The 26,320-nt window shown below is 49.3% G+C and overlaps 1 protein-coding gene across 1 annotated transcript in view; it reads right to left on the bottom strand.

Moving 5' to 3' along the window:
- Positions 1 to 26,320, bottom strand: part of LOC311513564 (vasoactive intestinal polypeptide receptor 1-like) — a gene marked incomplete at its 3' end in the record, with an annotated part of 67,886 nt that overhangs the window by 21,783 nt on the left and 19,783 nt on the right. The window contains exons 6-8 of the mRNA XM_084615485.1: positions 17,397 to 17,504; positions 14,041 to 14,141; positions 12,674 to 12,771 (exon numbers count right to left, since the gene is read on the bottom strand). Coding sequence (XP_084471611.1) covers positions 12,674 to 12,771; positions 14,041 to 14,141; positions 17,397 to 17,504 — 307 coding nt within the window. The remainder of the gene's footprint in view (positions 1 to 12,673; positions 12,772 to 14,040; positions 14,142 to 17,396; positions 17,505 to 26,320) is intronic.

The raw sequence follows: 26,320 nt of genomic DNA, 5'->3' as shown, positions 1-26,320 counted from the left end.
CGTCATAGAAGGCAATTAGATTAGTCAGGCATGACTTGCCCTTGGTGAATCCATGCTGACTGTTCCTGATCCCTTTCCTCTCCTCTAAGTGCTTCAGAATTGATTCCTTGAGGACCTGCTCCATGATTTTTGAGTACGTCTCAGCTTTGGTGTACAGGACATGTTGCTGGAGCCTCTCTGGTATGGCCCAGATCATAGAATCCTAGAATAATAGAATATTAGGGTTAGAAGGGGTCTCAGGAGGTCATCTAGTCCAATCCCCTGCTCAAAGCAGGACCAACACCAACAAAATCGTCCCAGCCAGGCTTTATCAAGCCAGGCCTTAAAAACCTCTAAGAATGGAGATTCCACAACCTCCCTAGGTAGCCCATTCCAGTGCTTCACCACCCTCCTAGTGAAATAGTTTCCTAATATCCAACCGAGACTTCCCCCACTGCAATTTAAGACCATTCTTATTCTTGTTCTGTCCTCTGCCACCACTGAGAACAGCCGAGCTCCATCCTCTTTGGAACCGCCCCTTTAGGTAGTTGAAAGCAGCTATCAAATCCCCCCTTACTCTTCTCTTCTGTAGCCTAAATAACCCCAGGTCCCTCAGTGTCTCCTCTTAAGTCATGTTCCCCAGCCCCCTGATCATTTTTGTTGCCCTCCGCTGGACTCTCTCCAATTTGTCCACATCCCTTCTGTAGTGGTGGGACCAAAACTGGACGCAATACTCCAGGTGTAGCCTCACCAGTGCCAAATAGAGGGGAATAATCACTTCCCTCGATCTGCTGGCAATGCTCCTACTAATACAGCCCAATATGCCGTTAGCCTTCTTGGCAAGAAGGGCACACTCCTGACTCATATCCAGCTTCTCATCTACTGTAATCACCAGGTCCTTTTCTGTGAACTGCTGCTTAGCCAGTCAGTCCCCAGTCTGTAGCGGTGCATGGGATTCTTCCATCCTAAGTGCAGGACTCTGCACTTGTCCTTGTTGAACCTCGTCAGATTTCTTTTGGCCCAATCCTCCAATTTGTCTAGGTCGCTCTGGACCCTATCCCTACCCTCCATCATATCTACCTCTCCCACCAACTTAGTGTCAACTGCGAACTTGCTGAGGGTGGAATTCATCCCATCATCCAGATCATTGATAAAGAAGTTGACCAAACCGTCCCCAGGACCAACCCCTGGGGCACTCTGCTTGATACTGGCTGCCAACTAGACATTAAGCCATTGATCACTACCCATTAAGTCTGACAATCTAGCCAGCTTTCTATCTACCTTATAGTCCAGGGGTCAGCAACCTATGGCACGCGTGCCAAAGGTGGCATGTGAGCTGATTTTCAGTGGCACTCACACTGCCCTGGTCCTGGCCACCAGCCAGCTCTGCTGCTGGCCTGGGGCACTGGCCACCAACCCCCTGCCAGCCGGGGTTCCATCCGCCGGCCCCGCTTAGCCCGCTGCCGGTCCCAGCCACTGGTCCCGGGGGCTCCACTGCCGGCCTAGGGTCCCAGTCGCTGGCTCGGGGCTCTGCTCCTGGCCTCGGCCTGGCACTCTGCAGCTTCCCCCAGCTGTGGCCCACTGGCCCCGGTCTGGGGCAGTGAGGGGTGCAGACAGGGTCAAGAGGGGGTGCAGCTCAGCAACACCTCCCCCTTAAAAATTGTTTCAGCGCCACTAGGATATTTTTAAATCCTGATTTGATGCTTATATCAGGCCACGTGGAACAGCGCACTGCTTTTGACCTTGTGCATGCCCTCTGTCGCCCTTTTTTTTCCCCACTGAGAGTTGAGGGAAACAATTGACAAAATCTCAGTTCCTAAGAAAGCAAAGTTAGATGTCCGTTCATTTCAGCCTTCTTGGACAGACACATTTGGATTTATCCAAGAGAAGGACTGTGCTGTTTGTGCTTTCTGTTGTGAAAGTGTTGTTTGTTGCACATCAAGTGTTCGACAACATTTTCAAACGAAGCATGAGAAAACCTTTCTTGATGAAGCAGACAAGACTGAATAGATCAAAAAGGCAGTAGCAGGATATGCGAAGCAAAGCAGTGTTTTTAAATGTTTAAGTGTAGGTAAAAATCAAGCTACAGAAGGAAGTTGCAAGATTGCACAGTGCATTGCAAAAAACAGAAAGCAGTTTACAGATGGGGAATATATAAAAGAAATTTTTCTCAGCAGTTTGGAGGTTTTGTTCAATGATTTGCCAAATAAAGATACGATCGTATCTAGAATAAAAGAACTTCCTGTCTCTGCCAGAAGAGTTGAGAGACGCATAAGCGAAATGGCAGAAAACATTAACGAAAAGCAGACGACTGCATTCAAAGATACAGCAGTGTTTAGCATTGCAGTTTATGAGAGCATGGATATAAACAACATTCCATGTTTGGCAGTTGATGCAAGATATTGTGCTTCCGATGAAATCTAAGAGGAACTTTGTTGCCTAAAACCTGTGCATGGCACAACAAAGGGGGAAGATATAGCGGAAACTTTTGTAAACCATTTTGAAGAACAAGGAGTTGACAACAGAAAAATATTTTGTGTTCCATGGCTGGAAAACAGAAGGGATTTGTAACATTACTTGAAGATCAAATTGGCTGCCTGATGGTCAAATTTCACTGTATCATCCATCAAGAAAACCTGTGTGCTAAAATTTCTAATTCAGAGCTTAATAATGTGATGAATATAGTGGTGTGAATTGTGAATTTCCTTGTTGCTCGGTCTGCTTTGACTCAGACAGTTTCAAGCACAGCTAGAAGAGATGGGCAGTGCTTATAACAACAAGGAGTCTGGTGGCACCTTAAAGACTAACAGATTTATCTGGGTGTAAGCTTTCATGGGTAAAAAACTCACTTCATTCCACTTTACAACAACATTCGGTGGCTAAGTCATGGCAAGGTTTTGATGCGCTTTGTAAACTGTTTTGATACAATCAAGGCCTTTTTGTTGGAAAAAGGACAAAACTACACCGAACTGGATGATGACAAATGGCTGTGTAAGCTCATGTTTCTAACTGATATCACCACTCACCTAACCGAACTCAACCTCTGTCTCCAGGGTGCAGGGCAAACGGTTCTGGATCTTTATGAAGCCTGGAAGGCATTTGTTGTTTAGCAGTTTTTTCTCGGGATATTCGAACTTCGACTTTCCACTACATCCAACACATAAAAGAGCTATCAACACGTTGCACTGTCAGTGTCAATGAGATTGGAATGTACACGCAAGAACTGGAATCAGAATTTTCTGACAGATTTCAAGATTTCCAGCGATTTGGCCCAGTGCTTTCTTTTCTAATTAAACCTGAAAAGTTCAATGAAAGCGACTTGGATTTGTCTGTATATCAGTGGATGGGTGTTGAAGATTTCGAAATGCAGCTCATTCAGTTAAAAAGCTCAGAATTGTGGGCATCAAAGTTTGGAGATCTGTGGAGTGCACTTGAACCTACCGAGAGAGATCATGAGGCCTCTATTCTGACCTGCTGGACATCCCTGCCAGTGAAATTTAACTGTTTGAAGAAAATTGGTTTGAAATGCTTTCAGCATTTGGATCCACATACCGTATTTTCACACATGAAATCTGTCCTCCGTCCCTCTCAGAGCCAGTTAACAATTGATCACTCAGAAGCCTGTGTGCCGAGCTTAAAGTATCCAAATACGTGCCAGACATTGGAAAACTCAGCAAGGAAAAGCAAGGGCAAGGATCACATTAAACTGATAAGATCTGCATTTTAATTTAATTTTAAATGAAGCTTCTTAAATATTTTAAAAAGCTTATTGACTTTACATACATCAATAGTTTAGTTGTATATTATAGACTTATAGAGAGAGACCCCCTAAAAATGTTAAAATGTATGACTGGCACGTGAAACCTTAAATTAGGGTGAATAAGTGAAGACTTGGTACACCACTTCTGAAAGGCTGCCGATCCCAGTTATAGTCCATTCATCCGACCCATACTTCTTTAACTTTCTGGCAGGAATACTGTGGAAAACCGTATCAAAAGCTTTGCTGAAGTCAAGATATATCACATCCACTGCTTCCCCCATATCCACAAAGCCACAGATGTGCTGGTCAGTCTGTTTTAGTCCTCTGAAAAGATGAGGATATCATCCAGGTAGGCTACCACTAGGCTCTTGGTCTAGAACAGGGGTGGGCAAACTTTTTGGCCTGAGGACCAAATCGGGTTTCCAAAATTGTTGAGGGCCAGGTAGGGGAGTCTGTGCCTCCCCAAATAACCAGGCATGGCCCGGCCCCCGCCCCCTATCTGACCCCCCCTGCTTCTTGCCCCCTGACAGCCCCCCCGGGACCCCTGCCCTATCCATCCCTCCCTGTCCCCAGACAGCCCCTAGACCCCCCACCCCTGTCTGCCCACCGCAACCCCATCCAACCCCTCCTCTCACTCCTGACTGCCCCCCTGGGACCCTTGCCCCATCCAACCACCCTTTCTCCCTGACCGCCCCCAGAACCCCTGCCCCTCATTGCCCCATCCAACCCCCCCTCCTTCCTGACTGTTCCCCACCCTCTGACCGGCCCAACCCCTATCCACAGCCCTGACCACCACCCCAAACTCCCCTGCCCTCTATCCAACTACCCCTGCTCCCTGCCCCCTTACCATGCTGCCTGGAGCACCAGAGGCTGGCACCGCTACAGCCGCACCGCCCAGAGCACCAGGACAGGCAGCCGTGCCACCCAGCTGGAGCCAGCCATGCCACCGTGCAGCTGCAGAGCCGCAGCCTGGCAAGAGCTCGCAGCACCGCCACCAGAGCATTGTGCCGGCGGTGCTGTGAGCTGAGGCTGCAGTGGAGGGGGAACAGCAGGGGAGGGGCCGGGGACTAGCCTCCCAGGCTAGGAGCTCCGGGGCTGGGCAGGAGGGTCCCACAGGCAGGATGTGGCCTGCGGGCCATAGTTTGTCTACCTCTGGTCTAGAATATCCTTGAATATGTTGTTAATGAAGTGCTGAAATGTAGCTGGGGCATTAGGGAGGCCAAATGGCATGACTGAATATTCAAAGTGTCCATGGCATGTTTGGAAGGTTGTCTTCCACTTGTCCCTTGCTTGGATGTGTACTAAATTGTAGGCCCCTCAAAAATTCTGTTTGGTGAACACCTGAGCAGATCAGACGTGGTCCAACAGTTCCAGGATTAGTGGCAGAGGTTATCAGTCCCAAACCATCACTTGGTTTAGCGCTTGGTAGTCTAAACAGAGACTCATAGACCTTAAGGTCAGAAGAGATGATCATGATTATGTAGTCTGACCTCCTGCACTTTGCAGGCCAAAGAACCTCACCTACCCACTGCTGTAATAAACCCCTAACCTCTGGATGAGTTACCAAAGTCCTCAAATCATAGTTTAAAGACTACAAGTTACAGAGAATCCACCATTTACACTAGTTTAAACCTGCAAGTGACCCATGCCCCATTTTGTGGAGGAAAGTGAAAAACTCTCAGGCTCTCTGCCAATCTGACCCAGGGAAAAATTCCTTCCTGATCCCAAATATGGCAATCAGTTAGACCTTAAGCATGTGGGCAAGACCTACGAGCCAGATACCTGGGAAAGGGACCCATCTCTCTTCTTTACAGAAAGAACAGGAGCTCTGGCAGGAGATGTTGAGTGACAGTTGAATCCCTTAACAAGGTTCTCCTGGATATACCAACAGAGGACTATGAGTTCCAGCTCTAACATCGCAGAGATCCAGCCATATGGAACTTTGGCTCTGGGCTGCAAGTCTATAGGACAGTTACAGTCTCAATATGGGGGCTGTGCATCTGCATTTCTTTTTTCAAAGATGTTGGCATAGTCTTGATATTTTTTGGGAACATGGAGGGTCATCTCTGAGGAGCATATACTCTGGCTGATGGCTGCGGCATGGGGTCCAGACAATGCTTGAGTTGCTGTTGTCTGGCAGTGAGACCCAGGGTCCAGGGATTTGTGGTCCACAGTGCACAGACAGACCTGCCTGCAGTACGTGGAAGAGAAGATAACCTTTTGGTCTCACCAACGGATGCGTGGATTGTGACGTGCCAGCCAGGTTATGCCAAAGATCAAAGGGAAATGAGGGGAATGAATTATACTGAACTGCAATACTTCTTGGATCCTCTGTATCACACACAGCCTCTAGTCACAGTGACATGGTCTCCTGAGTCACTGGTCCTGAGGACAGGAGGGTCCCATCTATTGTCACCGCAAAACCAGGTGTGGTTTCTGTTGGGACAAGAATTCGCAGAGCCCAGGCCATCTCTGCATTCATGAAGCTGTGAGGAGCACCGAAGTCAATGATGGCCCACTGTGGGAGAATTCTCTGGGCCTTGTCTGGGATGTACAGCTGAACTGGCAGCTAGTGGTGTGGTGAGAGTCTTAGTAACCTGGGACAGGTCCCAGACAGGGTTTGGGGGGCATTCCAAGGGGTAGCTCTGAGGTTTTGCCTAGGTCTAGCCCGCCTATGGGGCCTGGGCTCATTTGTTCCTGACCCCTGCTGAGTAAGGGTTCTTAAGGGACTTGAAGCAAGTGTGCGGCGCACCTTACCATAGTAACAGAATAGATTGTTGAGAACGGTTCCGATGTGACAGTCAGCCACCTTTGGGTCAGGTCCACTTGCGTAGCCTCAGGATTCTGGTCTGGAGGTGTTGGAGTGGGACCGCTCTTCTCTCTTCACTCATGCAGACAGTTATCAATGTGAAGAATCAAGTCCATGAACGCAGTTAAGTCCGTGGCAGCCTTCACCTGAGCCAACATGTGTTTGATCTCTTCGCTCAGCCCTGCCCTGAACTGGCACAGCTGGGCTGCCTCATACAACTCTGTACATTCAGTAAGCTGAGGGAATCAAATGGCATATGTGGCGGCCGGCTCTGACCCTTGCTGGAGTTTCTGAATGGAGTTTCTGAATGGGTGAGATGGAGCTTGTTAAGGATGGTAGAGAAGGCTCTTAGGAAGACAATTGCTTTGCTGCCCTGCTCCAGAAAGGGAGAGGCCCAGTCTAAGGCCTATCCCAACAGCAGTCTTATCACCATTCCCACCTTGGCCTGTTCAGCGGGGAAGGCCTGAGGGCAAAAGATGAAGAGGAAGCGGCACTGGTTCATGACACCTCTGAACTTCCGCTGGTCCCTGTCAAACCGTTCAGGCAAAGGCATGGTGGGGCCTTGTTCCGGGAACAGGCTCGTGCCCCAAGTTTGGAATGAAGCATTTCCCTCCTGCACATAGGTTACCTGGTCACGCCAGATTTGATTTTCTGACAACATCTGCACGAGCACGTGGAGCCTGATTTTCTGCCTATATTTCAACAATCCACTCCGGCATATCCAGAGACCCTTCGGCTCGTCTGGGCACCGAAACGCCTTCTTCCCTCACCAGGGCATTGCATGGGCTGCGTTTAGATGGTCTGTGCAAGCTGTCAGAGCCAGGTCATGGGCCGCCGGCCTCACAGCGAGAGCCAGAGTCAGACATCAGTAATCAGAATTATGGGTCTCTGTGGGATCAGGAACAGAATCTGGAGTTGAGGCCAAGTCAGGAGCCAAGAGTCAGGGCCAGGTGGTAAAGGCGAGGTCACTAACCAGAAGTCAGAAGCAGGACACAAAGCCGAATCAGAAACTAGGTATCAGAGCCAGGAGGGAAAAGCCAGGGTCAGGAACCAGAGTGAGGAAGCTAGGTCTGTAGCAGCAACTAGCTGGGGATCCACCTAGTTGCACAGACAAACTTCCTGTACCCTCCCCAGGCTTAAATAGTATGTCCAGGCCAATCAGCAACCAGGAATGTCATGTTAGTCAGCCCCCTGCCAAGTGCGTCCACTGCCACAGCCGTTAGGTGCTGGCGTGGAGATGGCTGCTGCCAAGGACTCTGCAATCCCATTTTCTTGACCTGCTGCTCCTTACAAGGGGTGAGGAGGAGACTTTTCCTAGGGGCAGGTTATCCCACCTTTTACCTTCCTCTCAAGCAGCCGCTTCTAGCCCTGTTAAAGACAGGACCTTGGCCTAGATGGACACTGGTCTGATTCAACCTGCCACACCCCAGATTCCTAGGCAGTCCCTCAAACTGTATCCTGTTTCCCTGGCTTGCCCTTGTCTGTCAAGGTTGCTTGTCAGAAATCACCCAGCCTTCTCCTCCTTTAGCTTTTTCACCTGGGGAATACTTGGGGCATAAGTGCTAGATGCCATTAATGATTCCACCGTATAAGCAAGTTGAGAGGGGGAAAATTGCTAAGTTAATTTTTAGATCTATACCCAGGGGGCTTGAACTCTCAGCCTTTATAGCAAGAGGGCAGCTGTATCCGGGCAAGGCCCCAACACTGAATAGCTCTGGTTGCTAATTAGCTACAGGAATCATAGAATCATAGAATCATAGAATATCAGGGTTGGAAGGGACCCCAGAAGGTCATCTAGTCCAACCCCCTGCTCAAAGCAGGACCAATTCCCAGTTAAATCATCCCAGCCAGGGCTTTGTCAAGCCTGACCTTAAAAACCTCTAAGGAAGGAGATTCTACCACCTCCCTAGGTAACGCATTCCAGTGTTTCACCACCCTCTTAGTGAAAAAGTTTTTCCTAATATCCAATCTAAACCTCCCCCACTGCAACTTGAGACCATTACTCCTCGTTCTGTCATCTGCTACCATTGAGAACAGTCTAGAGCCATCCTCTTTGGAACCCCCTTTCAGGTAGTTGAAAGCAGCTATCAAATCCCCCCTCATTCTTCTCTTCTGCAGGCTAAACAATCCCAGCTCCCTCAGCCTCTCCTCATAACTCATGTGTTCCAGTCCCCTAATTATTTTTGTTGCCCTTCGCTGGACTCTCTCCAATTTATCCACACCCTTCTTGAAGTGTGGGGCCCAAAACTGGACACAGTACTCCAGATGAGGCCTCACCAATGTCGAATAGAGGGGAACGATCACGTCCCTCGATCTGCTCGCTATGCCCCTACTTATACATCCCAAAATGTCATTGGCCTTCTTGGCAACAAGGGCACACTGCTGACTCATATCCAGCTTCTCGTCCACTGTCACCCCTAGGTCCTTTTCCGCAGAACTGCTGCCTAGCCATTCGGTCCCTAGTCTGTAGCTGTGCATTGGGTTCTTCCGTCCTAAGTGCAGGACCCTGCACTTATCCTTATTGAACCTCATCAGATTCCTTTTGGCCCAATCTTCCAATTGGTCTAGGTCCTTCTGTATCCTATCCCTCCCCTCCAGCGTATCTACCACTCCTCCCAGTTTAGTATCATCCGCAAATTTGCTGAGAGTGCAATCCACACCATCCTCCAGATCATTTATGAAGATATTGAATAAAACCGGCCCCAGGACCGACCCTTGGGGCACTCCACTTGATACCAGCTGCCAACTAGACATGGAGCCATTGATCACTACCCGTTGAGCCCGACAATCTAGCCAGCTTTCTACCCACCTTATAGTGCATTCATCCAGCCCATACTTCCTTAACTTGCTGACAAGAATACTATGGGAGACCGTGTCAAAAGCTTTGCTAAAGTCAAGAAACAATACATCCACTGCTTTCCCTTCATCCACAGAACCAGTAATCTCATCATAAAAGGCGATTAGATTAGTCAGGCATGACCTTCCCTTGGTGAATCCATGCTGGCTGTTCCTGATCACTTTCCTCTCATGCAAGTGCTTCAGGATTGATTCTTTAAGGACCTGCTCCATGATTTTTCCAGGGACTGAGGTGAGGCTGACTGGCCTGTAGTTCCCAGGATCTTCCTTCCTCCCTTTTTTAAAGATTGGCACTACATTAGCCTTTTTCCAGTCATCCGGGACTTCCCCGGTTCGCCACGAGTTTTCAAAGATAATGGCCAGTGGCTCTGCAATCACAGCCGCCAATTCCTTCAGCACTCTCGGATGCAACTCGTCCGGCCCCATGGACTTGTGCACGTCCAGCTTTTCTAAATAGTCCCTAACCGCCTCTATCTCCACAGAGGGCTGGCCATCTCTTCCGCATTTTGTGATGCCCAGCGCAGCAGTCTGGGAGCTGACCTTGTTAGTGAAAACAGAGGCAAAAAAAGCATTGAGTACATTAGCTTTTTCCACATCCTCTGTCACTAGGTTGCCTCCCTCATTCAGTAAGGGGCCCACACATTCCTTGGCTTTCTTCTTGTTGCCAACATACCTGAAGAAACCCTTCTTGTTACTCTTGACATCTCTGGCTAGCTGCAGCTCCAGGTGCGATTTGGCCCTCCTGATAACATTCCTACATGCCCGAGCAATATTTTTATACTCTTCCCTGGTCATATGTCCAACCTTCCACTTCTTGTAAGCTTCTTTTTTATGTTTAAGATCCGCTAGGATTTCACCATTAAGCCAAGCTGGTCGCCTGCCATATTTACTATTCTTTCAACTCATCGGGATGGTTTGTCCCTGTAACCTCAACAGGGATTCCTTGAAATACAGCCAGCTCTCCTGGACTCCTTTCCCCTTCAAGTTAGTCCCCCAGGGGATCCTGGCCATCCGTTCCCTGAGGGAGTCGAAGTCTGCTTTCCTGAAGTCCAGGGTCCGTATCCTGCTGCTTACCTTTCTTCCCTGCGTCAGGATCCTGAACTCAACCAACTCATGGTCACTGCCTCCCAGATTCCCATCCACTTTTGCTTCCCCCACTAATTCTACCCGGTTTGTGAGCAGCAGGTCAAGAAAAGCGCCCTCCCTAGTTGGCTCCTCTAGCACTTGCGCCAGGAAATTGTCCCCTACGCTTTCCAAAAACTTCCTGGATTGTCTATGCACCGCTGTATTGCTCTCCCAGCAGATATCAGGAAAATTAAAGTCACCCATGAGAATCAGGGCATGCGATCTAGTAGCTTCCGTGAGCTGCCGGAAGAAAGCCTCATCCACCTCATCCCCCTGGTCCGGTGGTCTATAGCAGACTCCCACCACTACATCACTCTTGTTGCACACACTTCTAAACTTAATCCAGAGACACTCAGGTTTTTCTGCAGTTTCGTACCGGAGCTCTGAGCAGTCATACTGCTCCCTTACATACAGTGCTACTCCCCCACCTTTTCTGCCCTGCCTGTCCTTCCTGAACAGTTTATAACCATCCATGACAGTACTCCAGTCATGTGAGTTATCCCACCAAGTCTCTGTTATTCCGATCACGTCATAGTTCCTTGACATCACCAGGACCTCCAGTTCTCCCTGCTTGTTTCCAAGGCTTTGTGCATTTGTATATAAGCACTTGAGATAACCTGTTGATCGCCCCTCATTGCCAGGGCAATGTCTGTTAGCCCACAACTACAACAGACAGAGCACTATGAGTACAGAATCATTCAAACATTGGTGGGGGGGAGGATAGCTCAGTGGTTTGAGCATTGGCTTGTTAAACCCAGAGTTGTGAGTTCAATCCTTAAGGGGGCCATTAGGGATCTGGGGCAAAAATTGGGGACTGGTCCTGCTTTGAGCAGTGGGTTGGACTAGATGACCTCCTGAGGTCCCTTCCAACCCTGATAGTCTATGATTCTATGAAACATTGCCCATAAAGATTGCAGAATTCAGGTCACACCTGTTCCCCTAGAGGCCATTTTGCAGAGGGGCTTCACTTCTTCAGCTAGAACTGAGAAGAAAAACATGAATTTCTTTCATCTCTGACGTGATGTGAGTGACTGACGCTTGGCAGTGTCAGGGTAACATCAGCTGGGTTTGCAGGAGGTGGCAACAGGAGCTACTCACATGACACTGAAGAAGAAACAAATGTTCTAGATTCCACTTCTGTAGACTGGCCTGTCTAAGCTGGGCAGTGTTATTTGGGGATTTATTGTTGTTCAAATAGCATTTAAGTGAAATGTGTCCCTGTCTACCCTACCTGCACCTCCTGCCATCATGGAGACAAGTGAGAAAAGCTGCCAGATCAGAACGCTGGAGTTCACCTGCACTTCACACTGGGGTGAATGACAGCTCCAAGGGCAGATCAGTGGAGAATGGGGCCCTTTGTAGCAAATGCATCTTGGACTTTGTATAGAGAGGAAGGGCTGATCATACCTAGGGTCTTGGAGGAGCATGGACTGGAGCAGTTAGCCCAGGGCATTGTTTACACCGCCGTGGCCATGCTGCTATTTGTAACATGCTAACTCAGTCAAAGCTAGCATGTGTATGTCTCCCCAAGGTAGAGATTATCCCCCCAGCTCCAGTGTAGATGGTCCCTGAGCCTGCAGCAGACGGGAGCAACCAGGGCATCGGAACAGAGCGGGGGCAGGAGGCCATGGCCCCACCACTTTTAAAACCTTTTTTTACCGGCTGTAAGGGGGCAGAGAGGAGTGAGCAGGGAGGAAGGGGCAGTGCAGGGGTGGGGCCACAGTTCGGGCAACAGTAGCCCCCCCCCACGTTTAGGAAGCTTCCCCTGCTACTGGGAGCAACCTATGACTGCAACCAAGCCACTGACACCTGGAATCAGCAGCCTGCAGACTCAATGTCCCCACTCTGTATCTGTGTGTTGGTGGGTCGAATGGGGGGGCAGATTCCACTTTGCCAGTGAGCACTCCTGTTTCCTCCCATTAGTAAGGGTCTCCTCCGCCTCCCACATTCTCCCCACGCTCCCACTGGCTCAAATCCGCCTGCTGTATCCCCTGCTCTAGTTGGCTTCCGTCACTTCATGGCAAACCCCTGGACGCCAGTGGCTGTGAGCAATTGGGACCTAGATCTGGCCTGGCAGCAGGCAAGGGGCTCAGCTACCTCCTGCCCTCCCGCAGCGCACGGAGCTGTCGGGGCCACAGCCCTACCTGAAGCAGGAGAAGATGCCGATGGCCAGGAGCAGAGCAGCCAGGGAGGTGGAGTAGCCGCAGGTATAAAGCACCTTCACGGTGGCAAAGTAGGCCCCCTGGAAGAGAAAGGTACAGCTGAGCTAGCAGGTCAGCACGGCAGTGCCAGGAAGCTGTGCGGGCACTAGAGTATGGCCGCACAGCTGGGAGCACCACCGACCCTCTGGACCCTCAGTGGGGTGGAAATGTGGGGTGGGGGAGGACATGCTGCTGACAGACTTTGGGTCCTGTGGTGTTCATGCCACCATCCATGAGGGCCCCAAGGGACCGACCTGCCCCCTAGACACCTCGGCATACTGCCCACCAGCCCTAGGGGACCAGGCCTGCCCCCTAGAGCCCCCAGAAACCGCCCATGAGCCCCAGGGGACCCAGCCTGCTCCTTAGAGCCCCTGACAACCTGCCCACCAGCCCCAGGGGACCCGGCCTGCCCCAGAGAGACCCCGGCTAACCACCCACTGGCCCCAGGGGACCCAGCCTACTCCCTAGAGCCCCCGACAACCTGCCCACCAGCCCCAGGGGACCCAGCCTGCCCCAGTTAGTGGAGTTCAGTTTGGTGCAGATGTGGGCCCTCATCAGTGTTTAATTAAATCTAGGCTGGTTCATTTTTAAACAACTCTTCCATTAAGTGGCAAACCCCAGAGTCCCCTGCGCAGCCTTGCAATGGGGATACCAGTCCCCACCTGACTCCCCAGCAATGCCTTGAAATGTGGATACCAGCCCCCCTCCCACTCTCAAGCAGTGCCTTGCAATGGGGATACCAGCCCCCGTTCCACTCCTCAGCAGAGCCTTGCAATGGGGAGACCAGCCCCTGCCCCACTCCCCAGCAGAGCCTTGCAATGGGGATACCAGCCCCCCTCCCACTCTCAAGCAGTGCCTTGCAATGGGGATACCAGCCCCCATTCCACTCCCCAGCAGAGCCTTGCAATGGGGATACCAGCCCCCCTCCCACTCTCAAGCAGTGCCTTGCAATGGGGATACCAGCCCCCGTTCCACTCCTCAGCAGAGCCTTGCAATGGGGAGACCAGCCCCTGCCCCACTCCCCAGCAGAGCCTTGCAATGGGGATACCAGCCCCCCTCCCACTCTCAAGCAGTGCCTTGCAATGGGGATACCAGCCCCCATTCCACTCCCCAGCAGAGCCTTGCAATGGGGATACCAGACACCCTCCCACTCTCAAGCAGTGCCTTGCAATGGGGATACCAGCCCCCGTTCCACTCCCCAGCAGAGCCTTGCAATGGGGATACCAGCCCCCGCCCCACTCCCCAGCAGAGCCTTGCAATGGGGAGACCAGCCCCTGCCCCATTCCCTGGCACAGTCTTGCTGCACTTGCCTTGGCTTCTGTGTCCTTATTGCTGCCATCCAGCTCACAGGCGTAGTACGGAGGGCTGGGGCTGCTCCAGCCAGACTCTGTGCAGTTCTTGCGTATCAACACTGCATCAACAAAGTGAAGCTCTTACAAGGACCTCAACCCCCAACCTCCTTGCCAGCACCCCAGATCCTGCCCCAGCCCCCAACCCTCTGCCCCAGCTCCCAGGCTGCACTATAGTGTTTCTGTTCTAAGGGGCTCCGATGTCAGTTTCTGGTTCTCAGCCATGCCCTGAGGCTTGAAGCTGGGGGCCCCATCCTGGATGCCTGGCACTGACAACCCTGCTGTAACTGGAGAAGAGGGATGTGGAGGGGACTCGACGCCACTCATGCCAGGTCCCAGACCACTCAGCACTGGCCTAACCCTGCTCCAGCTGGTGGCACTGGGAGCAGTAAAGCCAGTGCCGAGAGCTTTTGGGAATCCCACCCAGCACAAAGAACTAGATTGGAGGTCATCACACAGCCCTCCGTGTACTGTCTATGGATTAGCCCCAACATACATCATATCACATATATACATCCCAAAGATCATGTCATCACAGCCTCAGTTGCTGGTAAGATTCTCAGCAAGTCTCCGTCTCAGCTGACCTGTCCCAGGCCTACACTATGACCCAAGGCAAATGTTTATCAAAGCCCCAGAGCATTAGTAAATTATACTTATTTGCCCCTGTGGCTGGTCAGTTTTCTTTGTGCTCTGACAATGCTGAAATGAGTGCACTCAGAACCTAGCTTGGCTGCAGTCAAAGCCCAATAAGGGACTCCTGCTTTGCTACCAGGAAAGAACAGCTTCGAAATAATAATAATATCCGGTTCATATCTAGCACTTGTCAGCAGTAGATCTCACAGCACTTTGCCAAGGAGGTCACCATCATTATCCTCATTTTACAGACGGGGAAACTGAGGCACAGAGCAGGGACATGATTCACCTAGCAGCAGAGCCAGGAATAGAACTCAAGCTTGCTGTGTCCCAGGCCAACATTCCCTCCACTACGCCCCACTGCTGCCTACAGGTAACTATTTTAAGGTGCATGCCCAGGGCACTACTGCCCATCAGTGCAGCTGCCCAGAGCCAGAAAGCCACACTGCACATGTCAGGAGATATGTGCATTGCACCAGGCTGAGAGCATTGCACTGCTCTCTGGTGGCCTTTACATCAGACCTTCCTGCCCCCAACTCACTGTGATGATGGTATTTGGAATGACCTCCTTCTGCCCTGGCCCCTGCCCCTTTAAGGCGGGCTGGAATTTGAGAGGGCTGCCCAGAAAGGTGTGGGGAACTAGGCTGGCACTGCCAGGGCCCAGCGCAACTGGCAGCCTCTCCACTGTCCACTGCAAGTGTCCAGCTACTAACGGTGCACAGCACCCTAGAGTGTTCAGGGCTAGAGTGTGCATGAATTTACTCCAAGGGGTGACTCAATCCCATGACAAAAAGAAAAGGAGTACTTGTGGCACCTTAAAGACTAACCAATTTATTTGAGCATGAGCTTTCGTGAGCTACAGCTCACTTCATCGGATGCATATCGTGGAAACTGCAGAAGACATTATATACACACAGAGACCATGAAACAATACCTCCTCCCACCCCACTGTCCTGCTGGTAATAGCTTATCTAAAGTGATCATCAAGTTGGGCCATTTCCAGCACAAATCCAGGTTTTCTCACCCTCCACCCCCCCACACACAAACTCACTCTCCTGCTGGTAATAACCCATCCAAAGTGACCACTCTCTTCACAATGTGTATGATAATCAAGGTGGGCCATTTCCTGCACAAATCCAGGTTCTCTCACCCCCTCACCCCCCTCCAAAAACCACACACACAAACTCACTCTCCTGCTGGTAATAGCTTATCCAAAGTGACCACTCTCCCTACAATGTGCATGATAATCAAGGTGGGCCATTTCCAGCACAAATCCAGGCTTTCTCACCCTCCCCCCCCCGGAAACACACACACACACACACAAACTCACTCTCCTGCTGGCAATAGCTCATCCAAACTGACCACTCTCTAAGTTTAAATCCAAGTTTAACCAGAACGTCTGGGGGGGGGGGGGTGAGAAAACCTGGATTTGTTGCTCGAAATGGCCCACCTTGATTATCATACACATTGTGAAGAGAGTTGTCACTTTGGATGAGCTATTACCAGCAGGAGAGTGAGTTTGTGTGTGTGTGTGTGTGTGTGGGGGGGGGGGGCGGAGGGTGAGAAAACCTGGATTTGTGCTGGAAATGGCTCAACTTGATGATCACTTTAGATAAGCTATTACCAGCAGGACAGTGGGGTGGGAGGAGGTATTGTTTCATGGTCTCTGTGTGTATATAATGTCTTCTGCAGTTTCCACGGTATGCATCCGATGAAGTGAGCTGTAGCTCATGAAAGCTCATGCTCAAATAAATTGGTTAGTCTCTAAGGTGCCACAAGTACTCCTTTTCTTTTTGTGAAGACAGACTAACACGGCTGTTACTCTGAATCCCATGACAGCCTCTGCTGACCCTGTTATAAGCCTGGTGCCCTCTCTCTCTCTCTGACTCTGTCCAGAAGGGTCACTCCACCTGCAGGCAGACAGAGGGACTACCCATGGGAGAAGCCCTCTCCTTCTCTAGGGCAGCCCCTGTGAGTAGGCTGCTGGGTGGCTAGACAACCCCTTTCCAGGTATCAGCAGTGGGAAAGGCCTGGCTAGTTAGGGAGCTGGCAGGATTAGAGATCCCACTTCTTCTTCCAGCCCAGGAAAAGAGGGGTGCTGGAGAAAAAGACAGGGGTGCATGTGCAGCTGCAGAGGCTCAGGGCTGGGGGACTGGTGCCAGAAGCAGCCTGTGGGCCTGCTCTACATGGCGCCGCAAGCCAGAATCTGCCAGAGCCTAAAGGGGAGGAGGCACCTGACTGTTGGATGGGTGACAGATGCTGAAGGGGCACTCAGGCTGTGTCTCTGTTGAATAAGGGGTGGGGTGATTCCTGAGACGCTGCCCTCCCCAAGGGCCATAGGAGCAGCCTCCGCTAGAACTGAGCAAATCACTGATTGAAATGTTTCATTCAATCAGAAACTGAAATGGCCAAAGCGAAGCTTTTCGGCTTTTCAAAAATATTCTTCCTTTTTTTTCTATTCACCGAATTCCTCCCGAATTTGGGAAAAGTTTCAGAGTCCCGTGAAATGCATTTTTGTGCAAATTTACTATTTGCTGAAAACGATTCACCCCCCAGCTCTAGTCTCCATTCCCAGCAAGAGGTGGGAGTGAGGAACCAGCTACCCGAGCACAGAGCCCCCAGCGCGGTGGCTTTGAGGGATACCGGCCCCTTTACTAGAGGGCTGTGGGGTGCCAGCACTACACCTTGAGATTTCTTGAATACTTGAAGGATCTCTTGACAGGTCACTGCTTGGGACTGGCCAACTGACACCGCCGGCCAGCAGCTGACGCCATCCCACTCCCTCAGGCAGCCTGGGAGAACCAAGAACAACGTTAGCGTTGGGGGTGGAAATGAGCAAGTCATCAGGTGGCATCTGGAGAGTGTAGCCATCATTTGGTGGGCACCAGGGCAAGTCATCCCCAAAAGAGAAAGGGGTCTCCTCATCAGTTGACACCCCATGGCCTCCCTCATCAGAACTCAGGACCCCCACCTGCAGAGAGGTTACCCAACCACACCTCCCTTCTCCCCAGTCCTGGGTCGACTCACTGCAGTCAGTAAAGGAGAAATTTCACACCAGATCCTCAGTTAGGTGTTAGAAATAAAAACATTACTGCGTCAACATGCTGTCGTTCAAAGTGAAAGCCAAAGGCAGGTGAGGCTGCAGCAGCCTCAGAATCTGCATGGTGCCTGCCCATCTCTGCGAGCGGGGGTGCAGTTGCTCTATAAGAAGAGAGCAGCTGCACTGAAGCAAGCTAGTCTTTAAAGATTTGATCCCCCTGGCTCCTTCCTCGTCTGTGCAACCCCCTGTGGGAATTAGGATGCACGCAGCGCAGGGGGTGTGCAGCAGACTGGGTCATTCACCTATGCAATGAGGATTACTAGCTCCATAGGAAGCCAGACAAAATACAGATCCCCTAAAGCCAACGTGAATACATTCTGCTCAAAGGATCAGTCATTTCTTTTCTTGAAGTCTGACAACAGCTGGATCGGCTAAGTCAGGGTCATGCAGCCCTTGGCAATCACCCCATAGCCCACCCAGTGCAATAGACAAGTATTGTTATCCCGCATCATGCCGATGGAGGCACTGAGACCCAGCAGTTAAGTGACTGTCCTAACACCACACAACAACTCAGTGGCAGAGCCAGGACTAGAACTGAGGAGTTTGTACCTGCCACTGTTACGTGTATTCTGCTAGACCATAGCTCTGGAGTGGAAAACAGCTTCCTGTTTGCAAAGGGAAGGCAAGTCATACAGTCAAATAGGGTTCCCTCCCAACAGCTAAGCTACAAGATTCCTCCAAGATCACATTCACTTTCCTATAGGTCCTCTGTGTTGGTTGGGTTTGGTCCCATTTGATTGGCGCTAAGAATAATTCTGTCCTATTTGTTTGATACCATGGTTCCCACTGACAATGTGTTGTGTCTCATGCTCTTTACACCAGATAAATAATGCGAAGAAATCACAGTGTACAGCTGGGTTCCACATAACCATATGTACCAGAGCTCTGTGAAAAGCAAAGTCTCTGTCCTGGGAGAAACTCTGATATTTAAACAGTTTTTTGGTCCCAGATCAGGGCAAAAATGAAACAGTAAAACTTTCCATGGAACAAATTGCTCAGAAAAATTTAAATTCATAAATGACAAAAAAATTGTTGTACGCAGTATAGTTGTAGTTGTGTCAGTCCCCAGATATTAGGGAGATATAAGGTGGGTGAGGTCACATCTTTTATTGGACCAACTTCCATTGGTGAGAGGGACAAGCTTTCAGCCATACAGAGCTCTTCTTGGGGTTTGGGGCTGGAAAAGCATTACAGCATCCCAGCATTACAGTTTATGGCTTATTACAACAATCTGTAACCCACTAACCCCCTCTTTTTGTCCTAGGTCTGCAGAGGTGTTAATGGACCACTCTACCTTGAATGGGCCCTTACAATGTCTGCTAACTACTTATGCTAAACAATCTGTTCCACCTTGCATTTAGCTGTAACACTCTGAGTACCTTTCCCAGACTTGAAGAAGGACTCTGTGTGGCTCAAAAGTTTGTCTCTCTCACCAACTGGTTGGTCCAATACAAGATACTCCTCACCCACCTTGTCTGTCTAAAATTTTTTGTTACAAGTCAGTTCAACATTAAACTGCATCTGTTTGATATATTGCAGTTAGTCATATGGGCCCCGCTCCCTGGCCAGACTACATCCCCCATGATGCACCAAAGTTATGGGACTCCCATGATGCACTTCTGTCACTTTATCAGAGGGGAGACTTTGGTGCATCATGGGAGATGTAGTCCAGACAGGAAGCCCAAACTACTACTCCCATGAGGTACCGTGATAGCTCATGCAGACAGATTAATATCAAACTGGCTCGAAACTAAATGGTTTGATTTAGTTCAACAAACTGAAATGTTTCAATTTGGGCCAACCTAAACCAAAATGGTATATTTGGATTTTGCCAAAGGAAAATCAAAAAAGTTCAGCAAAACTGAAATTTTTCTGAAGAAAATTTTGATTTTGTGAAAACTGTATTTTCCATCAAAAATAATAACAATAATCATAACAATAATAATAAAACCTAGCACTTATCTAGCACATTTCATTAGTAGCCCTCAAAGTGCTTCATAAAGGAGGTATCATTATCCTAAGCCAACTCTCGTGTTTACTAACCCTACGCAAACATGGCAGGCCTAGCTACCTAGAGCAGCAGGATGCAACTGGTTTCCGGAGGCTTCTAAAATCCACAGAACACTGTGAGCACCACAAGAGGGCTCACAATCTATTTAAAGTGATATTACCCTATTCCTATACATGTGTGTTGCCCAACCTTATTACACAGGAAAGCCTCATAAATCTAAGCATAACCTTGTGTTATGCATACATGTAGCAAACAGATTCTACATACTTTAATACTTAAAGTCACCTGTATTGATATCTATTTTAAGTTCCGCTTATTTCATCTGTATTTAGATAGACAATACTGTACAGAGAAACAACCTATTAACACACTTGTGTAAACTAAAATGTAAACATGATGAAAAAATGCTAATGAATCAGCTGTTAGTATATTGTGTTGAAGCAGGCTGTGAGCCTTATGAAATGGTTTGGTAGGCCATGTAGGCCTTGTAAGGTCTCTTGTAAGGTATCATTACAAATCTTATAATCTACTGAATATATTCATCCTATTTGTATGAATGTATCGTTCTTGTATCTGAAACTAGAAATATAAAATATAACTCTGAAGTCCTATTGTAATTATGCAAAGTGTGGGCCATTAACGGTGGTGTAGAATCTTGATGACTCCCATTGACTAGGACAATTGACTGTAAATGGCTGTTTACCTGAATGAGGTCTTACAGTGACATGTGACCATGTCACCTGATACTGGAATCCATCTTAAATCTGGTGTCTTTTCATTTAGAAGGGGGGGGACGGGACGCAGAGAGAGACACAAAGGATTCCTGCCTTGTGCCAAAGCTATCAAAGGGGATAGAACAAAACAAAGAATCATAGAATCATAGAATATCAGGGTTGGAAGGGACCTCAGTAGGTCATCTAGTCCAACCCCCTGCTCAAAAGCAGGACCCACCCCCAATTAAATCATCCCAGCCAGGGCTTTGTCAAGCCTGACCTTAAAAACTTCTAAGGAAGGAGATTCCACCACCTCCCTAGGCAACGCATTCCAGTGTTTCACCACCCTCCTAGTGAAAAAGTTTTTCCTAATATCCAACCTAAACCTCCCCCACTGCAACTTGAGACTATTACTCCTTGTCCTGTCCTCTTCTACCACTGAGAATAGCCTAGAACCATCCTCTCTGGAACCACCTCTCAGGTAGTTGAAAGCAGCTATCAAAACCCCCCTCATTCTTCTCTTCCGCAGACTAAACAATCCCAGTTCTCTCAGCCTCTCCTCATATGTCATGTGTTCCAGACCCCTAATCATTTTTGTTGCCCTTCGCTGGACTCTTTCCAATTTATCCACATCCTTCTTGTAGTGTGGGGCCCAAAACTGGACACAGTACTCCAGATGAGGCCTCACCAATGTCGAATAGAGGGGGACGATCACATCCCTCGATCTGCTCACTATGCCCCTACTTATACATCCCAAAATGCCATTGGCCTTCTTGGCAACAAGGGCACACTGCTGGCTCATATCCAGCTTCTCGTCCACTGTCACCCCTAGGTCCTTTTCCGCAGAACTGCTGCCTAGCCATTCGGTCCCTAGTCTGTAGCTGTGCATTGGGTTCTTCCGTCCTAAGTGCAGGACCCTGCACTTATCCTTATTGAATCTCATCAGATTTCTTTTGGCCCAATCCTCCAATTTGTCTAGGTCCCTCTGTATCCTATCCCTGCCCTCCAGCGTATCAACCACTCCTCCCAGTTTAGTATCATCCGGAAATTTGCTGAGAGTGCAATCCACACCATCCTCCGGATCATTTAAGAAGATATTGAACAAAACCAGCCTGAGGACCGACCTCTGGGGCACTCCACTTGATACCGGCTGCCAACTAGACATGGAGCCATTGATCACTACCCGTTGAGCCCGACAATCTAGCCAACTTTCTACCCACCTTATAGTGCATTCATCCAGCCCATACTTCCTTAACTTGCTGACAAGAATACTGTGGGAGACCGTGTCAAAAGCTTTGCTAAAGTCAAGATACAATACATCCACTGCTTTCCCTTCATCCACAGAACCAGTAATCTCATCATAGAAGGCGATTAGATTAGTCAGGCATGACCTTCCCTTGGTGAATCCATGCTGACTGTTCCTGATCACTTTCCTCTCATGTAAGTGCTTCAGGATTGATTCTTTGAGGACCTGCTCCATGATTTTTCCAGGGACTGAAGTGAGGCTGACTGGCCTGTAGTTCCCAGGATCCTCCTTCTTCCCTTTTTTAAAGATTGGCACTACATTAGCCTTTTTCCAGTCATCCGGGACTTCCCCCGTTCGCCACGAGTTTTCAAAGATAATGGCCAATGGCTCTGCAATCACAGCCGCCAGTTCCTTTAGCACTCTCGGATGCAACTCGTCCGGCCCCATGGACTTGTGCACGTCCAGCTTTTCTAAATAGTCCCTAACCACCTCTTTCTCCACAGGGGGCTGGCCATCTATTCCCCATGTTGTGATGCCCAGCGCAGCAGTCTGGGAGCTGACCTTGTTCGTGAAGACAGAGGCAAAAAAAGCAAGGAGTACATTAGCTTTTTCCACATCCTCTGTCACTAGGTTGCCTCCCTCATTCATTAAGGGGCCCACACTTTCCTTGGCTTTCTTCTTGTTGCCAACATACCTGAAGAAACCCTTCTTGTTACTCTTAACATCTCTCGCTAGCTGCAGCTCCAGGTGCGATTTGGCCCTCCTAATTTCATTCCTACATGCCCGAGCAATATTTTTATACTCTTCCCTGGTCATATGTCCAACCTTCCACTTCTTGTAAGCTTCTTTTTTATGCTTAAGATCTGCTAGGATTTCACCATTAAGCCAAGCTGGTCGCCTGCCATATTTACTATTCTTTCGACACATCGGGATGGTTTGTCCTTGTAACCTCAACAGGGATTCCTTGAAATACAGCCAGCTCTCCTGGCCTCCTTTCACCTTCATGTTAGTCCCCCAGGGGATCCTACCCATCCATTCCCTGAGGGAGTCGAAGTCTGCTTTCCTGAAGTCCAGGGTCCGTATCCTGCTGCTTACCTTTCTTCCCTGTGTCAGGATCCTGAACTCAACCAACTCATGGTCACTGCCTCCCAGATTCCCATCCACTTTTGCTTCCCCTACTAATTCTTCCCGGTTTGTGAGCAGCAGGTCAAGAAAAGCTCCCCCCCTAGTTGGCTCCTCTAGCACTTGCACCAGGAAATTGTCCCCTACGCTTTCCAAAAACTTCCTGGATTGTCTATGCACCGCTGTATTGCTCTCCCAGCAGATATCAGGAAAATTAAAGTCACCCATGAGAACCAGGGCATGCGATCTAGTAGCTTCCGCGAGCTGCCGGAAGAAAGCCTCATCCACCTCATCCCCCTGGTCCGGTGGTCTATAGCAGACTCCCACCACTACATCACTCCTGTGGGTGTCTGCTATAGACCACCGGACCAGGGGGATGAGGTGGATGAGGCTTTAGAAGGCCCAGTCATGTGGAATCCCTTGCTTTTCACCTAAGGTGCCTGCTGGAACTAACAAGGATTGTACCAGGGGAAAGTATTGGGCCCAGACTACCAAGGAGTCTAGTCTGTGAAAGAAGCTTATTGGAACATTTCTGAGGGTGATATTTACCTGTATTCAGTTTCTTAATGTATTAGGCTTAGATTTGTGTGTTTTGTTTTATTTCACTTGGTGACTTACTTTGTTCTGTCTGTTATTACTTCGAACTACTTAAATCCTACTTTTTATACTTAATAAAAATCACTTTTGTTTATCAATTATCCCAAAGTAAGTGATTAATACCTGGGGAGCAAACAGCTGTGCAACTCTCTCTATCAGTGTTAGTGTTATGTGGCTGGCCACCTGGTGCTGGCTTCTCCTTGTTTCCAGCTGCAAAACAGTGCAAGTACGTGGCATCCTCACTTGAGACTGTTGGTTCATGGCAGCATGTTATGGGAAAGGGCATGGGGCCACATGACAGTAAGCAAGTGGGGCGAGAAGACCTGCATGATTTTGAATGGACAGTGTGCACGATACCATCTCTCGACTATGACATGGCCTTGATTATGAGAGTCCCTGCCACAGACATGCTTTCACCTCCTACCCTCGCTGGAGTGCTTCCCACCAGCTCTGCCCTGCCTGCACTCCCCCATCACACCTGTTCCAGGCAGCTGGCAAGGGCCTTTCCTAGCCCCTTGCTCACCTGGCTCAGGGCTAAACTGGCTGTGTTCCTGACCCCCTTCCCCACCAAGCCAGCCTGAGCTGTTTTGTTGGGATGCTTTTCCCTTCTTAATCAGTCAGATCCACCCCCTGTCTGATTCCTCCAGTGAGTTCACGGTTCAGCACATGCCATGAAAGCTCTGGAATTTGGGAGTGGAGAGACGGGCACAGTTAAATCAACCTAAAGGGGCATCCAGAGGTGACCTGCTGCTGTACTGTCAGCAGCCCACCCCCTCAGGCCAGGATTTAGGGAGCCCAGTGTTGTGAGACTGGGAAGTGCAGGCTGTCAGTCCACCTAGGGGCTAGAGAGAGCCACGGTGTCTCTCTGCATCCAGCGGCCTCAACAAAGGCCCCCTTTGCACAGAGCTCTTCCTAACAACACTGGGACCTTGGCAAGCAGGAGGAGGTTGGTAACATCTCTTTAAGGTGCTTCATTTTCGGTTTTTACTGATTTTTACCAAAAAAAGTCCCAGGTTTTACAAAAGCCATTATTCATTCAATTTTCACCCAAATGTTCGACATGCCAGAACTCCTCAGACCCAGCTCCCAGCTCTGGAAGGAGGGATGGCAGCTCAGGAACCTCTCCTTCCTGAGCAGAGATTCAAGTCAGACATACTGGAATGACTCGAGGCTGGTCTAGGTACAGTTGTCAATACATGCCCACCACATACTGGCTCCAGAGATCACGGATGGTGATCCACAGTTAAGCAAATAAAAGTCAGTGAACTGATTTTCATGCTAACATGGGTCAAAAATGAAAATGTGGATCTGACTATATTTCAGAATATAAGCGGGTTTTTTTAAGTTTGGGAAAAAGCGAATGCTATTTACCCAGAAAACTGCTCAGTTAATTGTTTGCGCCAATTTTCACCTGTATTTTAATTTTTGTAGTAAACACTGATAAATTCCCAGGAAATTTTAAAGAAAATAAAAAGTGAAAATGAAGGGCCAGACATGTGTTGTACACTGAGCTCTGCAGCATGGATCAGCAGCTTGTTAATGGCAGGCAGAGGGTTTGCACCAGAAATTTGCTACAAGGGTTACCCTCCCACCAAAATCCTTCCTTGGCCTGTGATGGTGGGGGGTGACTTGCCGTGCAGCAGCAGGGAATGGGGAGTAACAGGGCAATCTGTGCATTCCTTTCCCTATTCCAACCAGTGTCTGCATAACCCCAGAAGGAGGCAGCACAACTTGGCAAAGAGACTCCCCAGCTGGCAGTGGCCACACTTTGAGCTGTGTGTGGAGAGCAGAGCATCATGGGTGCCCCATGGCATTTGGAGAGGGGGAAAGAGTCTGCTCACCCAGGGCCATTTGGTCTTTGCACCCTCCTCTGTTGTACCCTGTGTGACACTCTACATCCCAGGGAAGCACCCTTTGACCTCCATCTTCATCATTTGCATATGACTGTGATATTGCATACAAAGCATGCCTTGTAAGGTATCACGGAACAGGTTATGATCTACTGAAACCCACTGTTCCATCTAAATATGTGTATCATTCATGCATATGAAGTTATGAGATTGTGTTATATGGTTGTCACTAAAATATGCTGTGGGTTTGGGAAGCACCCAGATACTAGCTCCCCAAAGACAATAGCCAGGGGAATAACCAACGTCCAGGCAGGTGTTGAACAACCATTAACAGCCATTGTCCAGCAAGGGAGCTACAATTCAATGACTCACCTGCATAGGGTCACACCCAGGGAATTGCTCAACCTTGCCTGGGGACTCAGCAATGCCCACCAGATATGCCTAGATTTGTGTTCTCCAAGCACATGGAATAAAGGTATATATTTTACTTTATTTTATTTTGGTAACCATTCTGACTTTTTGCCTATCACTTATAATCACTTAAAATCTATCTTTTGTAGTCAATACATTTGTTTAACTGTTTATCTTTACCAGTGAGTTTGCCTGAAGTGTGCGGTAAATCTGCTCAGGTTTGCAAAGGCTGGTGCATATCCACTTTCCTTTGATGAAGTGATGAACCACTTAATAAATCTGCATTGCTTGTCTTGAGCAGTGCAAGATGGTGTATTCCTGAGGTACAGTGCTGGGAGCTGCGGGGATTTGGCTGGTACCTTTCTCTGTGTGATTCATGAGTGGCTCTGGGAGCATTCATGCAATGTAGCTGGGTGTGGGGCTCCACATGCAGATGTGCTGACTGATCACAGTGCCTGGAGGGGTTTGCTGCTGGTCACTAGCAAGGCACTGTGAGAGACAGCCAGGCTGGAGAGTTTAGGGGGCACAACAGTCCCACCATCCTAGGCTGCACCCTGG

The sequence above is a fragment of the Lepidochelys olivacea genome (genome assembly GCF_965140295.1).
Source record: "Lepidochelys olivacea isolate rLepOli2 genome assembly, chromosome: 27".
In the NCBI taxonomy this organism is placed as follows: Eukaryota; Metazoa; Chordata; order Testudines; family Cheloniidae; genus Lepidochelys; species Lepidochelys olivacea.
Note: the sequence above shows the minus strand (reverse complement) of the source record. Positions and strands in the feature narration are given on the sequence as shown.